This window comes from Eublepharis macularius, chromosome 2 (assembly GCF_028583425.1).
Source record: "Eublepharis macularius isolate TG4126 chromosome 2, MPM_Emac_v1.0, whole genome shotgun sequence".
NCBI classification, from domain to species: domain Eukaryota; kingdom Metazoa; phylum Chordata; class Lepidosauria; order Squamata; family Eublepharidae; genus Eublepharis; species Eublepharis macularius.
In genome coordinates, this window is record NC_072791.1 from 142295074 (window position 1) to 142312418 (window position 17345).

The 17345-nt window shown below is 43.8% G+C and overlaps 1 protein-coding gene across 1 annotated transcript in view; it reads right to left on the reverse strand.

Moving 5' to 3' along the window:
* LOC129325165 (SITS-binding protein-like) overlaps window positions 1-17345 on the reverse strand; it is a 60610-nt gene that overhangs the window by 34533 nt on the left and 8732 nt on the right. Inside the window, exons 3-7 of the mRNA XM_054972736.1 lie at window positions 15175-15382; window positions 12926-13076; window positions 11387-11587; window positions 7159-7427; window positions 1983-2119 (exon numbers count right to left, since the gene is read on the reverse strand). Coding sequence (XP_054828711.1) covers window positions 1983-2119; window positions 7159-7427; window positions 11387-11587; window positions 12926-13076; window positions 15175-15382 — 966 coding nt within the window. The remainder of the gene's footprint in view (window positions 1-1982; window positions 2120-7158; window positions 7428-11386; window positions 11588-12925; window positions 13077-15174; window positions 15383-17345) is intronic.

Here is a 17345-nt window from a genome sequence, read left to right on the forward strand (position 1 = left end):
CAGCCTTCATCCAAGTCAAGATCCCTACCGTACCACTCCCAGAAACCTGACCTGAGCAGGCAGCAGGAAAGGTACCAATAATAAATAATAGCTTGGCTCAGAGCCTGGCAGCAGCCCTGGAACTTGAAGGGGTAGATCCCTATCCTACCACACACAAAAAAAATTCAAGCTCCAATGCACTCTCTATCAAAATGCCAACAGCAACTCTCTCCCTCTCCACTGTCTGCAAACTAAGCCAGAGCTGGAAGCCCCCTCCCCCCTGCTCTTTGTTCCCTTGTAACAAATGTGGAGCTCCACACTTGAAAGGAAGACATGCCTATCAAGCTAAATTGGGCTTAGATTGGGGTTTCCAGGGAAACAGCAGGAGTTCAGACAATCCCTGCCTAAGTTGCCAAGGGAATTGATTGCAGGTGCCAGACTGTCAGGCTTGAAGAACAGCAACGAACAGCAACGAAAGAATGGGGCCTCACGAACAGCTTGTTTGCAAACTGCAGATTGGGCTGTTCGTGGCTTTTTTTTGTTCGTATTGCTGTTCGTGCCCATCTCTAGTAATGACCTTTGTGAAAGAAATTAGGGTCTCGCTACATGATACATTTCTGCATGGGCATATGCTGTTTTTAATCTGATCCCTGCAGCCACACATTAGGTGAGGGTGAACTGCTTATTTTTTGAAAAAGACAGTTCAAATGAGCTCAGAATGGTGCTGCAAGGGGAAGAAAGAATCCTGCTCTTCCCCAATGCTGTTTTCTCACTGTGTGCAAGGAAAGTTATTTCACTGATTTTTCAGCAAAGTTGGCAAAATAACTCTCTTCCCTCCCCCCACCACCCAATGCTGTTTTCATGTAGGAAAATGGCTTGGAGGAAGGAAAGTACCATTCCAGGCTTGGAGGTACCATTCTAAGCTTGTTTGAGTTCTTTTTGTTTAAAGAAGCAGTTCCCTTCAGCTGAAATGTGTTTGCAGGGAGCATGTTAAAACCAGTACATGCTCATGCAGAAACGTATAAAGTCATGAGACCCCCAGAATGTCAAGAATGTGCAAACAATCTGTAAGAACAGAATTTTTTTTTAAAAAAGAAACAGAGCCTGAATCAGTCAAGTTCAAGGTCTGTTTGTACCCAAAAAGGTCTGTTTGTACCCAAAAAGAGAATTCTGGTCAACCAACCAAATTTCTAGAGGTGCATCACTTCTTCTGGGAACTTTCATTGGTTGTCCTTCATCCTAATTACTCTCTGGCTTTTAGAATACACACACACGGGATACATTTACATGTTCACTTAAAGTGTAACATGAGATCAATTCGTTATTTTGCAAATAGTACTGCTGAGTTCAATTTAGTATCTTTCTGAAGATGCTCATACTTCCTTAGCTGCCAATACATATTCCAACTTTCTCTACAGTCATGAAGGTCTTAAATTTGACTTCCTTTTTTAAAGGGGGGATTTTTCAGGATGCTAAATCCCTTGCCATTGTGCACTAATATAATAAACCTGTTATTTCAGCCAGAACTAAACTATGCATACTAATGGCTGCTAAGGAAGTAGTCCAAAGCCCTCAGGACCTGTTGTTTGTATTAAGGCCATGATCAGTACTTTAATGCTGGAAAACGGTCTTATCTTAGAGACTGGGATGAATGCAATCTATGTGGCAAATTAACTGCAGCCATGAGGCCCCAGTTTTTTCCTAATAAAATGGATGGTTGGAGGCTCAGTTTGCATTTTAGATGCTTTTAAACATCTAGCTTTGATAGAGCTAACTACTATTTTTAAATGTGTTGACTAATCCTTGTTAACAGAATATTAAACTCAACATGGTAATGAATATAACTTCACACGCTGATGTTTCTAAACTTGTGCTTGATGTGGTTAATAGGGAACACTGCTGTTTTTGTTTGTGTACATTCTTTCTGCAGCAACAGAGGAGGTATAAGCCCTTATAAAAGGGATTTTGATCTGGGAAAGGAAGAGAACGTACAAAGATATTACCTATTGCATCTGGAATCAAAAAGTTGTATCCAAGAAGACTGTAGTGAAGTACAGATGGAATAATCCCTTTTAATCCAGCATAGCTCCAGTCAGACTGTAGTGGGTTCATTTGGACAAAGAGTGGCAGATGGCTGGATCTAGAAGCAACAAAAACAAGCAAACTGCAAAACTAGAAACACCTTCAAATGCCAGCTGTAAGCAGGCATCTGGCCTGCTCTTGGTGTATTGCTGGTAGATATTCCTCAAAGTACAGGCCGCTTTCCAGGAAAATAGAGTTGTTGTTTCCCTATGTGATGGCTCTTCATTTGGAGTTTCAAAAACTTTCTCTTACCTTAATCAACGCACATATCCCTCTGGCTACACATAAAACTGCATGAAGGTATTATTGGGGTAACCTGAATAATTACGTACAGAAAGTTGGTGATATGCAGGGCTTTTTTTCAGCAGGAACACGGTGGAACGGAGTTCCGGAACCTCTTGAAAATGGTCACATGGCTGGTGGCCCTGCCCCCTGATCTCCAGACAGAGGGGAGTTTAGATTGCCCAAGCTTGGCGGTGCAGAGGACAATCTAAAATCCCCTCTGTCTGGAGATCAGGGGGCGGGGCCACCAGTCATGTGACCATTTTCTCCAAGGGCAACCCACTGAGTTCCACCACCTCTTTTCCCAGAAAAAAAGCCCTGGTGATATGTATCCATCAGCTACTCTATGCAGGCTGGTTTGCTTGTACTGGTGCAACATATGAAGAGCTTTTTCTGAAAAACTTTAAAGATCAGTCAAGAAACAATTTTTCTTTGCAGTCAAGGAGATCAAAGGATACTAGAATCAGTGCAGGAAAAAGACTGGCTTCCTTAATTACCAACAATGAGTTGTTAATAGTTAATGGTTGCCCACAGGTTGATAGTAAGGGAGTTTTTACGTGTATTAACCATTGTGGTACCTGTGTTGTTGATTATTTTATTGTATTGCCCAGCTTGTTTAGTTAGATTGATTCTATGGAGACATCAGAATATATGGGTGGTGATCATTTTCCTCTCCATTTAGTTCTAAATACCTTAGGATATAATTTTCTTCCATCAGCTTTACCTTTTAAATTAGGTCAGAAAGAATCATGACAGTCTTAGAAGACAGAATAATGATATTGTGAAGGAAGTGGAAAGGCTAATGTCACTAAATTAGTCATTTTAAGGCTCTAACCTAATCTCATTTCACTTCTGAGAGGAACCTTGGGTGGCCTATTAAAGTTGTTTCAGCCACTATATATATCTCACAGGTGAGTTAAGGCCAGGCCAGACAGGGGAATTGATTTGATGATGATTGTAGGGCATTTAAAAGACAATTTGTTATATGTATCAGCAATTTAAATAAAATAATAATAAATACACTTAATTGGTTATTGCTGTTGAAATATGAATTTAGAACTGTAATTAAAATTTTTACAAGAGTTGCCTTAACTAATATGTGGAACTGCTTGATTTGGGCATCTAAGCAAAAAGGTGGTAATTTGTGGGGGGATATGATTGAGAACAAGTTAAATTCTAGATGCCTGATTTCCTGTCATATCTCTGCTAGATGTTGGGATAGGATTGCCATTCCCCCACTGGGGGTGGGGGATTCCCTGCTCTCACCCTCTACCCCAGCCCCCCACTTACTTGGCCGACAGGGGAGGCATGGGCCTCCCCCGGCACACTCCCTGGGGTGTGACGCACTCCCAAGGGCCCGATCCACCCCAAGTCAGGCCTGAAATGGGCCAGTTCATGTCCAAATCAGATCAGGCCACTGCAGAGTGCGGGAGCACTTCCATGCTCTGCAGCGGCCCATTCCAGGCCAATTTGGGCCTGAACTGGGAAGATTCAGACCTGAAACTGGCCAATTCAGGTCTAGATCAGCCCAAATTGGGCTGGATTGGGCCACTGTGGAGTGCAGGAGTGCTCCTACACTCCACAGTGGCCCATTCCAGGGTGATTTGGGCTCAAAACACACAGATTTAGGCCCAAAATACACAGATTCAGGCCTGAATTGGCCCAGAATGGACTGCTATGGAATGCGGGAGCACTCCCGCTTTCCGCAGTGGCCCATTCCAGGCCAATTTGGGCCCAATCCAGACCAATTCGAGCCCGATTCGCCCCCCCCTGCACAATGCGGGAGAGCTCCCGTGGCAGGCGTGGCCTGCGCGATAGCATCACTTCCTGGGAGGGACATCATCGCACAGGCCCATGAGCGTGTGCACATGCTTTGCACACACACAACCAGCACCTAAGCAGGTAAGTGCCAGGGCCCCCACCTCCCACCGGGAGGAGGGGGGACCTGGCAACCCTATATTGAGATGACCATTTTAAGGCTTTATTTGCTACATCTTCAGCTGATAGCAGTATAGTCCAATCAATATTCTCCCAAGAAATAGAGATTTGGCCTCCAGTTGCAGTTTCAGAAGTTAAATCTTTAATTTTCCAAATGAAATCTGGTGAAGCTCCAAGATTTGATCTGGTACCTCTGGAGTAAATCCTGACTGGTGGGCCAAATATACTGGCTCCTATTTTTACACAGATTAATGAGATAGGCATTATACCTACCTCTTGGTGACATGCAATAATAAGAGAGATAAACAAGTAACTTTGTGTGTGGCTAAATTTTTGGCAGCTATAGTAAAATCACGTTGTAACTCTGGCAGTAAACTCTAGGTTTCCCCTTTAGTAAGTGATGGCTCGCTGTTTATGACTTTGGTAATGTGAACAGTAATTAAGAAGAAGAAAAATAGGGTTGCCAGGTCCCCCAGGGGCCAAACCAGGAGTGGGGATTTAGGGAGGCAGTAGGAATTTACCTCCCCCCTGTGGGAACTTACCTTCCCCCTGTGCACGCATGCACCCACCTGTTGCACCAGAAAATGTCATTTTCCAGAATGACACAGGTCATGCTGGGGGACAATTCACTAAAAATCTCTCTCAAAATTAGTATTTGGGGGAATTTTTAGAGAACCTGAAGCTTCTGCTTTGCATCAGAAAATAATGTCAATTTCTGGCACAACGCAGAAGTGCGCTTAGTGTGTGTGGAAAGCTTGAGCCACTCCGAGGGCAGAATATAAATAGAATAAAATAAATAAATAAAAAACTCCCTCCCCAGGTGCCTTCCCCCCCTTCAGCCAGGTAAGTGGACATGAGGAGGCAGGGCTGGAGGAAGGGGATCTACCTGCTCCCAGTGGTCAACTGGAAGCCCTACTGGAATATGAGGGTGACTTTTTGTGGTCTTCCCTGTAACAACAGTACTATACAGGCTACATGGCCCACAATGGTTCTGCAACCATCCACATCAGCTCAACAGATGGAAGTGAAATCCTCTTGGGCTGAACTTCCAGGAACACACAGGCTTGCAAGGAACAGATATCCAAATACCAAAAATATTTTCCCCAAAACAATTAACTTAAGAATAAGGGTGGTACAGTAGACAATTGATCTGACAGAAAGATCACTGCTCAGACACTCACTCAATACAGTGGGTGACAGCAGGCAAGTCTCAGTGGTGTCTTCCACACAGTGATAGGATTTTGTAAGCAAACATAAGCAAAGCCATGTTGGATCAGGCCAGTGGCCCATCCAGTCCAACATTCTGTCACACACAGTGGCTAGAAATCCAGTGCCATCTAAAGGACTGTCAGTGAGGCCAGGACACCAGAAGCCCTCCCACTGCCTTCCTTCCAGCACCAAGACAACAGAGCACCACCTCCCCACAAAGAGAATACCATCTATCTCCTGTGGCTAATAGCCACTGATGGACCTCTGCTCCATATATTTGTCCAGTCCCCTCTTGAAGCTGGCAATGCTTGTAGCTGCCACCACCTCCTGTGGCAACGAATTGTGGTTTCAGCATTGCTGGTGTAGCTACAGATTAAGCATAGCAGCAATGGGGCTTCCACATGGCAGGTTTCCCTGCCCCAATTCCTCAGAAGTGGCTACCTTTCCTCCGCTGTGCCACCAATGCCTTTGAATTTTTTTAAAAATTGGTACTAGTATATTGTTATATTGATATAGTCTTGTAACAATAGGTGCAGAAGTTTCTCTTTTTTAAAATTTATTTTATTTATTTCACATTTCTATTCTGCCCTCCCCACAAGTGGGCTCAGAGCAGATCACAACGCAGTTCCAGCTTTCATTTTTTTAAAAAGTACATCTCTAGCTGCTTCCATTGTGTAGATATGCCTTTTCCCTTATATCTCCTATTTCCCAAAAACATTGAACTCAGAGCAGATAACCTGTGCGGAAAACACCTGTGTTTCCACCTAGATTACTAGGTAGGATACTTGTAAAGATAAAATGGATACAAATTCCAGTGAGATAGTTGTGTTAGTTTGCTGCGACAAAAACAAGAAAAGAATCTTATATGAAATATAAGCTTTTATGGGCCCACTTTGTCAGGTGCTGGGGGAATTTTTTTTTGTCTCTTGTTTGAAAAGATATGAAACAGCCTGCAGGCTGCACTAAGAGCTTTGAAGGTGGCAGTCACATGCAGTAAATGAATATTTGAATTTGCTTAATTTCTATTCTTTTCTTGTTAGAATACTTTAAAAAAAACCTTTGGGAAAGTAGGTCTGAGCATACCAATAATTGTACTGGCTGTCCTGGGAATTTTTTTTGCATACTTCCACCCTGGACAGCATGGCAGACTTTGTGTACGGCAAGTATGCTGATTCAGCATGCCTGAAGCCTGGAAGTCATATGAGGACTGTACCACTCACAGTTTGTCTAAATGAATCATCTGGATCAGAACAGGTAGTACAGTCAAAATCAGCATCTTAAATTAGCCACACTTCAAAAACTGACATGATGGCTGATGGATCAGACATAAAATAACTTCACCAAGCCATTTAATTAGCCTGCAATGTATCAGTTCTGTTAAGTTCTATACAAATCTGTCTGATTTCCTTAAAATGCACAGAGCAATCAATCATTCAATGTAGACTGTGATTTGGCACCAGATGGGGGTGCTGTGGACCAGTTGATTCTGCCTGTCTGCCAGTGTTAATAAAGGGTACTCTTGTGCATCTATCTATGTCTTTTTATAAAAGTGGATATTTCACCAGGATTAGCTGGTTTCTATCATGTCTCCCTGGTGAAATAGTAATCAGAGGACAGCCTTAGAAATACAAATCACTATCATCCCCCCCTCCCCGGCTCAAAACTCACCTTGTGCTAGCACTCATTATTGATGAATTTCCCAGTGTAGCTGCCATCAAGGCTAAAATGCAGATGTACTTATCCCCCTTGAGTTCCACAGGAGGTTGGATGGCTTGCTCCATAAACAAGTTGCCCTCACCTCCTTCCAAAACTACATACTCTGCTCCCACTCTCTGTTTCAGGAGTCTCACTTGATCCATATACCAGAGCACTGCAGCCTGGCTGGTTACATTCAGTTGAACGGAAAACTGCCCTTTCCATTTGGTAAGTAGTGGTGCCTGCAATAGAAAAACAGATATCAGAAGAACACAAAAAAGTACTTGTCAGTAATTTGTGTACAGATTAGCAAGTAAGTTCTTCCTCATAAGCAAACAAGCAAGTTAGCACAATATTTTATAATATCACAATTAAGCACTTTGAGTAGGGAAGATCTGTCCTGCTATATCTTCATTTCAAGTCATAATTTAAGTTACACTGTAGTTTTGCATCTAAACAATGGTCCTTAGTTGAAATCTCACCTTCGACATAAAAAAACAAAGACCAACAAGAGCCCCAGGGTATAAGCTTTCAAGAGTCAAAGCTCCCTTCATCAGAAACAAGTCAATATTTGTACGTGATGAAGGAAGCTTTGACTCTTGAAAACTTATACCCTGAGAAACCCAAGTCTCCCGACTCACCACGGGGTGTAGTTTGTGGGCTGTGGGATGCAGGGCCTGGAGCAGGGCGGCTGCCATGCTGTCTCGGCCAAGGTGGCTCCCAGCAGCCTCTGTCCCCAGCATGGGGAGCCAATGGGCTCAGGCTCCCCAGCTAGCCAATCAGCTGGGCAGTGGAGGGGCCCCTGGCAGGTGAACCTGGCATAGATGGGCTTTGCTCAGGTCCACAGGCAGGGCTTAAATAGGGCACCAGTCAGACCTGCAGGTGCAGTTGCCTACGATCGGCATCAGAGGCAGCAGCCCCCTCAATGGTGGCATTTCCTTGGCAGTGATGGCATTCGGTGGTGGTGGCAGACGTGGCTGCTTCCTGGTGGTGGAGGTTGCTTCCCCACCGCAGTGGCTGCTTCCTAGTGGCAGCCCCTGCAGCGGTGGTGGCCCCTTTTCACCCAGGTGTCATTCTAAAGGGCTCCCGGCCCCACGGGCTTTTCTATTTTGTAGTGGTGGCTTCTTCTGTGGCACTAGCAGCCCCTGTTAGCAAGATGCTGTCCTAGGGGCACTCCTGGCCCTATGGGTTTCACTCCTTTGCAGCAGCGGCCCTGTTTCTTGGGGTGGCACCTTCCTTCCCATAGCAATACTTCGGGGGGGGGAGGAACAAGATAGATAAAAAGGGGTGAAGGGGAGCAAAGGGGGTGCAGGGAGGAGAGATAGCCACAGCTGGAAGCATGCTGGGATTAATCGGAGGGAAATATTTGAACAGGTGGATACAAAGGCCATGGCTGCAGCCCAGGGCAAGGATGAATGGGTTGTCCAAGGCCGTTGAGTGACTCACAGATTGTGTGGAGCAGCTGGGTGCCTCCGGGTCCAGGGCCATGGTGGAGGCTGCTGTCCAGGAGCCTCATACCACAATGAGCCCTCTGGTGACTGGTTAGGCCACTAGGGGGGCAAGGCATGTGATGAGGTGTGAACGTGCTCAGTCCCCCTCCAGTAGGAGCTCCAGGAGCCAGGAGCAGAGAGTGAGACCTGCAAAGCAGCAGCATCACAGGTCCCACAAGCCCCAAAGATCCTCATACCACAATGAGGACTAAGACAGTGCTGGATCCTCTGGTGAGTCCTCATCCAAGGAGGGAGAGCAGGGAGACTACTGGGGTGAGGCTGCATATGTTCCAGACTTGCCAGCCTGGGCCATCTGATGGCGATCAGCTAGGAGTTTGGGCAGCACCATCTGATGACGATCAGCCAGGAGTTTGGGCAGCACCAGTCTTGGGGTGGTTTAGTAGCCGAGGAAGGAGGGGGTACTCAGTAATCCTCTGCTGTGTATAGCAATGACAAGACCCCCCCCCCTTGGGGGTCCACCTGGCCCATAAGGTCTGCAATAGGATCCTGGATGAATACTATGTGGATGTCTTCTCCCTTCTTCACCCAGAGGCTGAGGGCAGGAGGAGAGCCCCCACATTCAAAAGGATGGGAAAAGGGACAAAGGAGAGGAGGAGGAATGCACATTCACCAATTGGATGGAGGGATACACCATATTCATGGGGGTGGTGCGAGCAGCATACCTGGAATGCAGCTGGCACTTGTCTAACCACCTGGTCAACGTGCTCCATGTCTGGGCCCTTGCCAGTGACATTGCAACAATTGACTATGATGAGGTCTTCCGTAAATAGGCATAATGCAAGAATGCATTGGGACCTCATCAACCAGAAATGTTGGCTGTGACTGGTGGGTGCCCACATCAAGGGCAAGGCTGATCCCTCCCTCGGGGAGGAAGTGAGCAGGAGACGGGAGTGGGGCAAAGGAGTTTGTTGGAAGTAGAACTAGGGGAGGTGACATTGGCCCAGATGCCGATTAGACCACAGCTGTTTCAGCCTGCTTCCTGCCCATCTTGCTCCCAGAGAATGATCTGGGAGCCCAGCCGAGCTTGGACTTGCGTGCCATCTTGGTGGACTTATGGACTTTGTGAAATCGCTTTCTGGACATGTATTGGTTTTGGTCAGACTTGCTTGAGAGGCGCTCATGGTGGGGCACCTCCTCTCCTGAGAAGATCGAATCAGCCAGAAGACAGGTGGCAAAAGCCATGGGGGGGTGGAGTCAGGTGAATCAACACTTGGATATTTCCTTATGCATAGAGGTGCTCTTGTCAAGTTGGAGGTAGGATCTTTGGCTGCAGGATAGTCTAAAGGGTTGGGTGCAGCTTTAGGGGCTTTGGCAGGAGCTGCTTTGGGGCTTTTGAGGTGGTTTGGCATGGGGCACAGATCTTTAGGGGGGAAACACAGCCAACCAGCACTGTTTCCTCATAGATGGGGATCTCCTTAAGGGATCTTGAGAGTGAGGCACAGAAGGGGCAAGTCAAGGATTTCAGGTATCACCCACTCTGGATGGGGTTGTACTCCCCTTGAATTAACAGGTCAGTAGGTTGGAAGTGCTCTTGGACCCCGGACTACTGCTTGATAAGCAGGTAACAATTGTGGCCAGGTGTGCCTTTTTTACCAGCTTTGCCTGGTTAGCCAGCTGTGGCCTCTCATGAGCAGGAAAGATCTGGCTACTGTAGGACATGCTCTGGTTAAATCTTGATTAGATTACTGTAAATACACTCTATGTGAGGCTGTCCTTGAAAAGTGTTCAGAAGGTGTTCAAGGTGCTGGTACTGATTTCTAAAGGCCTATATGATTTGGGACCAACATACCTGAAAGACTGCCAACTCCCTTATGAACCCACCTGACTAATGTAGCCATTTTCAGAGGCCCTGCTTTGGGGGCCCCATCTTCCAAGATTAGGCAGATGGCAACCTGGGAGACGGCTTTTTCAGTCATCATGGCACCAAAACTCTGAAACTCTCTCCCCAAGGAGATTTATCTGCCCCTTCTGTTGCCATCTTCCACCAGCAGGTGAAGACTTTATTGTTTTGTTTGGCATTCCTTCAGTGATCCCTCCTGTCCTCAGAGCTTTAACTGTTGTTTTATCTTTTGTATTTATTTTATATTATGTATTATTTTATTTATTATTATTATTAATCTTTTGTATTTATTTTATATTATCTATAAACTAATATAGCTACCAATGTTTGTTTTAGTGCTTGCAAATAGTCCTCTTCACTTAACAGGGACTACTTATGAAGAACTGGTCTCAAGATCACACTCACTGACAACTCCTCAAATTCTGCTATATATACATAAAATATAATATTTTATAACAAATGTGAATTTTTAAAATAGAGATACTCCTCTGTACTAACTACATATCATGAGAAATGAAATAAAATAGTCTGCAATATTATGTTGCTTATCTATGGGCAGGAGGTTCTCTCATTTCCAGAAGTAGTTCATTGTTATATTACACTGTACTTAGAGGCCTGAGTCTAGAGAATGAGGAACAATATTTGAGTACAGCGCAATCTGTTTCACTGATTATTCACCAGTAAAATCCTAAGCAATGGGCTTAGACTGGAGTAACTCTGCTTAGGATTTCACCGCAAATTGGTCAAACTTTAACAAACCAAGTATGCCTTATACCTACTGGTTCCTTTTCTCATCAGGAACCTCTAGATGCAAGCAGTCAAGTGAAAGAGATGAGATAGGGATTTGTACCGAGTATCCACCAGATTCTGAATGTCGGCTCAGCCAAAACTGTTCTTTGCCTTCTTGCAGAGAAATCTGAAAAGATTCAGAGATGATGTTTGCATAAGGAGAGAGAGTTATGGAAAGTTTCAAAGATTTTAATAATGAGCGGTCCATGACATGTCTCAGCGTATGAAACCTTCTTCTCATCACAGGTAAACGTGTATGATCCTGCAAGAAGGAAGAAAAGAATATACAGTGAAGTTTTTCACTGATGAGGACTGCAGTGTCTGGTAGGCAATATTAAACAGCAAAAGGATCCTTATAGAGTAAACAGACACTCCAGATGACATAGTTTCAAGTGTGTAGCTGATACGTAGTAGAAGAGCAAAATTCAGGTCCAACATCAAAAGTTCATACCCTGGAAATGTAGTTGATATTTAAGATGCTACTGGACCTGGATCTTATTGTCCAGATGAGACAGACGTCATGTGTCCAGGGAAGCTTTGTTGTATAGTGGCTAGAATACAGTGGTGTATAATACAGTCAGACCAGGATCTAGGAGACCTAGATTTGACTCCCTACTCTGTCATGGAAGCTTGCTGCATGATCTTGGCTAGTCACTCTCCCTTAGCCTAACATAACTCACAGGGTTGTTCTGAGGATAAAACAGGGGAGGGGAGAAAAATGTTGTAAGCTGCCTTAGAGAGAAAAGCAGGGTATAAATTAATTAAAATATTTAATTAAATAAGCTTAGCACAAAACCTAATATAAAAAGCACCAAACTGCTTGAGCTTTTGCATAACATGGAACTGTTCTCATATAGGTTCTACTGAAGACTGTGACAACTGTCGGGATTTATATATGGTTTCAAGATGTCATGAATTCATGCACTGGTCAGGTCCACATCTGTTATTATCAACAGTGTTACAGCATCCCATGCTGCCACAGAGCAGTGTGGGGAAAATATGTGAATCTGATCAGCGCCTAGGTGGGAGGCCAATGAGAGCCCTATGTAAGCTGCTCTCAGTTGAATAGCATTATTAAGAACCAGGCAGTTGTTACCCAAAGAGACATTTTCTCACTATAGATATGGTTACTAGTTTTTGTCCAGTAGACTGAGGTGCTTTATATGATGTTTTGAAGTGGAACGTAGGAACTTTGGAACAAATCAGGTAAACTGTATTTTTAAATTTTCAGGGTGCCCCTATCATGGAACTTCTCTCGCTTGGTATGGCCCCAGTGAATTTCCACTTTTAAAACCCCACATTCATGTACATCTTGGAATGTTGGAGCACAGTTGTACATTTACTTGTTCATGTGTTTATGCAACTTTTTGTCAACCAGTTGCATCTGTGCAAATCATCTTTCTGGCAGTAAACAACTAGTAAGCATTTTATCCAGCCATATCAGTAGGTAAAAGCAATCCTGTGTATGAAAGGAAAGAACACAGTGGCCTAGGAATTTACAAGAGATATCCATAGCCAATAATAATTTTACAAATAATGGATGGGGAGGTAACATAGCTTTTGCCCACAGCTGCTTAGTTCCTACTCCAATGGCACATACCATGTTACACAGTAAGGCTGTGGAAGACTCATTGAGCATAATTAGCCCCTCCCCAAGATGATGTCTTTGCAGTTTATTGAAGAAAGACCTTAGTGCTCGCTCCATTTTGGCAGCAGACTCCTCTGTTCCATGATACTTCCAGACTGGCAGCCTGTATTGGTATAATTAAAGAGAGGAGTCTTGCTTGAGCTTAAGTCACAGATTTTGTAAGATGAGAAGGAAAAAAACACAAAATGTCTGCATCAAACTAGCATCTATGCAAAAAAAGGGGGGGCGGGAAGGGTAGATGGCCTCTTTTCCTCTCATGGGATCAGTGATTCCATTTCTTTGGTTCATAGTATAGAAGGTATAGAAGAATTCACATTTGATCAAAAAGGTTCAGATGCGTGATCAAAGCCTACCCACTGTCAGCAAGGGAACTTTCCCATTGGGCAGCATTCTTCTGCTCAGCATTCTTCTTCTTAAGAGAGGCAAAACAGCTGTTTCATTAAGGCTCAGGATTGTTAACCCCACCCTTCTTGTTGAGCTTCGGCTTTCTAGTAGTCAGGGGCTTCATTATTAGTAGTCAGCTATAATTCTATTTTATGTGTGTATCATTTGGGGTTGCAAACTGGCCTCAGAGATTCCTAGAGATTTGTGGGGGAGAGATGCCTGGGGAGGGAGCTCAGTGGGGATGTGATTTCATTCTAGGTCTTCTGTCTCCTGTACTCTACAATATAGTATGGTATAGTATGGTATACACTATACTATATAGAGTATATATATACCACTGTGGTATAGTTGTTAGCGTGTTGCACTAAGACCTGGGAAACCTACGTTTGAATCCCTGCTCTGCCACGGAAACTCAATGGCTGATCTTGGGCCTGAAGACTCTCAGCCTAACCTACTTCACAGGATTGTTGCGAGGATAAAATGGAGAAGAGGAGAATGTTACAAGCCTCTTTGGGTCCTCCTTAGGTATAAATGGCATAAAGAAATCTTGCATAGCATAGCATTAGTCTACCCTCTGAATCTACTGTTTCTTCCAGAAGAGCAATAGTCAGTCTGCATTTGAATACCCTGGAATCTCTGGAAGTATTTTTTTAACTATTGATTACATATACATTTCTGGAGTTATAGCTCTATCTGTTAAACATTAATACACTTTATTAATAAGCAAAAATACTGGCAATGGGCACAGTCCTTTAGAGGAATTAAATTGAGCAATGATTTAGCAACAGTAGACACCAGTTGAGTATTTTGCTATTTTGATTTTGCTATTACTGTACTGCTGATTGCTGCATATTGCAATGTTCTCTCATGTACCACAGTAGTTATTCTAGCTACTAGTAACAGTAACTATGAAGGTCATGTCAGCACCCCCTAAAGGAGTTTATATGAGCGATGCTATGTCATTATTAATGGTTTTAATAAGTGTTAATTACTGTCTGCATTTATAAGAATTAAATACTTATATTTTTAAGACTTAACAAGAATGTTTATGTAGCACATCTGCAATGATCGTGCTCGGAGTGAGACCCAAACAGGACATTACACACAGACATTGGCAGAAAAGCATCTTCAAGGTGTAGATTGGGGGAAGGATGGATGTATAACTCTTTCTATTTTAACCTACCTACTTTTTCTCCAGTCCAAATCACATACACATTAACAGTGGCTCCACCAACCCACTCCCCAACACAGACAGTCCTACAGGGGTTTCAAGTGTATGTGTCTGCAAGGCCAAACAGATGGTTGGAATGGCACAAAGGGAAAGTGGCAGAGGGTGTGTGATTTGGAACTGAGAAGCAATGGGTAGGGGGAAAGTTAAATACCCCCACCTCTATTCTTCAGATCTCCCCAAGCTATTGTTCCTTTTTTAAAAAAAACACTCCAAAATTCTACAACATTTTAATATGGTGGTGGAGAGTACCCTAAAGTCATAGTTGATTTATGGAAACCCCTGGTGGGGTTTTCATGGCAAGAGGCTATCACAGGTGGTTTGCCATTCCCTGCCTCTGCAATCCTGGTCTTCTTTGGAGGTCTCCCAACCAATTGCAAACCGCCAACCCTGCTTAGCTTCTGAGATCTGACAAGATCAGTCTCTCCTGGGCTATCCAGGTCAGGGTATGTTTTTCATATAATGTATGATTTAATCCTACTAATTTAATCCCTCAGCACCTTCTTGTGTTTTCAAAGCCTTGCACACACACAGCTGCTTGGTTGAGTGCTGTCCAGCCACACTACAAACTTCCTCACCTCTTTCTTACCTGAGTATGTCAGTATCTGGCAGCCTTTGTCGTTGTTCTGAAAGCTGACTTCCCACTTCCTGGTGGGCAGATGTGATGTTTGCACTGACACACACTGTGTATTGCAGGAATGCTGTTTCAGGGCCAAGGATACTCTCAAAGCAAAAATGTTTGTTCCTCTCCACTGAGAGAGAGAGAGGAATATCTGAGGCAATCATAATTGTCACTCCTTTAAAGAGAAGAAGAGTAATCAGACAGCTGAGAGTTTCTCTTTATTAGACATTTGACGCCATTCCAAATACAATAATTCTTGATTTACAGTGTGAGAAATAAGGAGGAGGGGGCATAAACTTATTCTGCACCTAAATTCAGACTCCTCTCTGGGACATACTAATCACTGTAGAAAGCAACAAGCTTTCGACATTCAAACATATGTCAAGGATCAGAGCAGAAATCAGACTTTGCATGGCTGTTTTGTTATTTTAGGTGTGTGTGTGTGTTAAGGTCACATAAGCCTTGTTTACTAATAACATTGCTTTTGACTGAGATCATACAAACATTTTTACTGATGTAATGTTAGGTATGATAACTATAATTAGATGCCAAAATCTACTAATACTGATGCAACATGATGAAGGTAATTAGACCTCTGAATGGATGTTCATAGATCTCTAGAGTGAACACAGCATGGAATTAGGTGTTGTTCCTTGCATTTCAAGGTTGTGAATTCCAGAAGAGAAACTGATCACCACTTAGTTCAAAGATGGGATGCATCCTTTCACGTTTCCAACCCTTCTAAAATTCAGTAGACCATATAGGCACCTAAGCAAATGGAAGAATGTTGCCTCTCAGACTCTTTATATACGTGACACTAAAAAGTGCCTGCCCTGTAATTTCCTCTGATGCTGTTTGTGTCATGTGTGAAGAAAGCATGGATAGAATGCAGAAGAGGAAAAAAAGGTATTCTATCTAGCCAATGTAAGCTGTCCATTTGAATTACAGATACATTTAAACACAAGCCAATTTCAAGCAACACACTCAGTGTTGCTCCTATATATGTAAAAGGTAACGGTAAAGGTGCAAGCACTGAGTCATTACTGACCCATGGGGGGACGTCACATGATGACGTTTTCTTGGCAGACTTTTTTTATGGGGTGGTTTGCCATTGCCTTCCCCAGTGATCTACACTTTACCCCCAGGAAACTGGGTACTCATTTTACCGACCTCGGAAGGGTGGAAGGCTGAGTCAACCTTGAGCTGGCTACCTGAAGCTGAGCCCAGATTCCACCAGGATTGAACTCAGGTCATGAGCAGAACTCAACTGACTAACTCAAACAGGGCACAGTATCTTATTCCAGGACACCAAAATACTGGACAACACTTCCAACTACTTTGTCAGACTGCACAGGGAAGCCATTGAAATTCACAAGCATAAGCAAAACTTCAACAGGAAAGAAGAAACCTTAAGAATGAACAGAGCATGGTTTCCAGTTCTGAAAAACACCAGGCTAACAAAACACTCTATACCCGACAATAGCCCTGCAGAGAAGATTAGCACATCAAGCACCAATCCATATGCAAAAGAACCTCCTCAGGATACAGTGAAGCCTCCCGCCATTAGCATTCCACACCCTGGGAAACTCTTACAGGATGACTCAGCTCAACCCCACCCCTCCTGAGTAGATATAAATGACCTGCCAACATCTTTTCCACACTGTGACACTGAGAGATCTCTGTCTTTTGGTGCTACACCTCTGAAGATGCCAGCCACAGCTGCTGGCGAAACGTCAGGAACTACAATGCCAAGACCACGGCAATACAGCCCGGAAAACCCACAACAACCAATTGTAACATATTTTGGCCCTCAGACTATGATCTGATTAGGGAGTAAAACATTGGAACTTCATACAAAGCTACAAAGGCAATGGGAGCAGGAGCAGGGAAAGCCCATCCTATCTCTGGATAATCCAGTGCTTTCTCACTTTTCTTCCTTGGTATGCAATTTTTTACAAATGAAAGCAAACACAAAATTTTCCTCAGAATGAAAGGAAGCCAATGCAAATGTGACTCACATCCAAAGCTTGGGTTGTCTTTAAAGCTGTCACTGCATTTTACTATGGAGGTATGGTAGTCCCCTTTCAGTTCATTCAACAGCTAGATAGCCTCCATGTCCAAAGAAAAGGAAATAACCC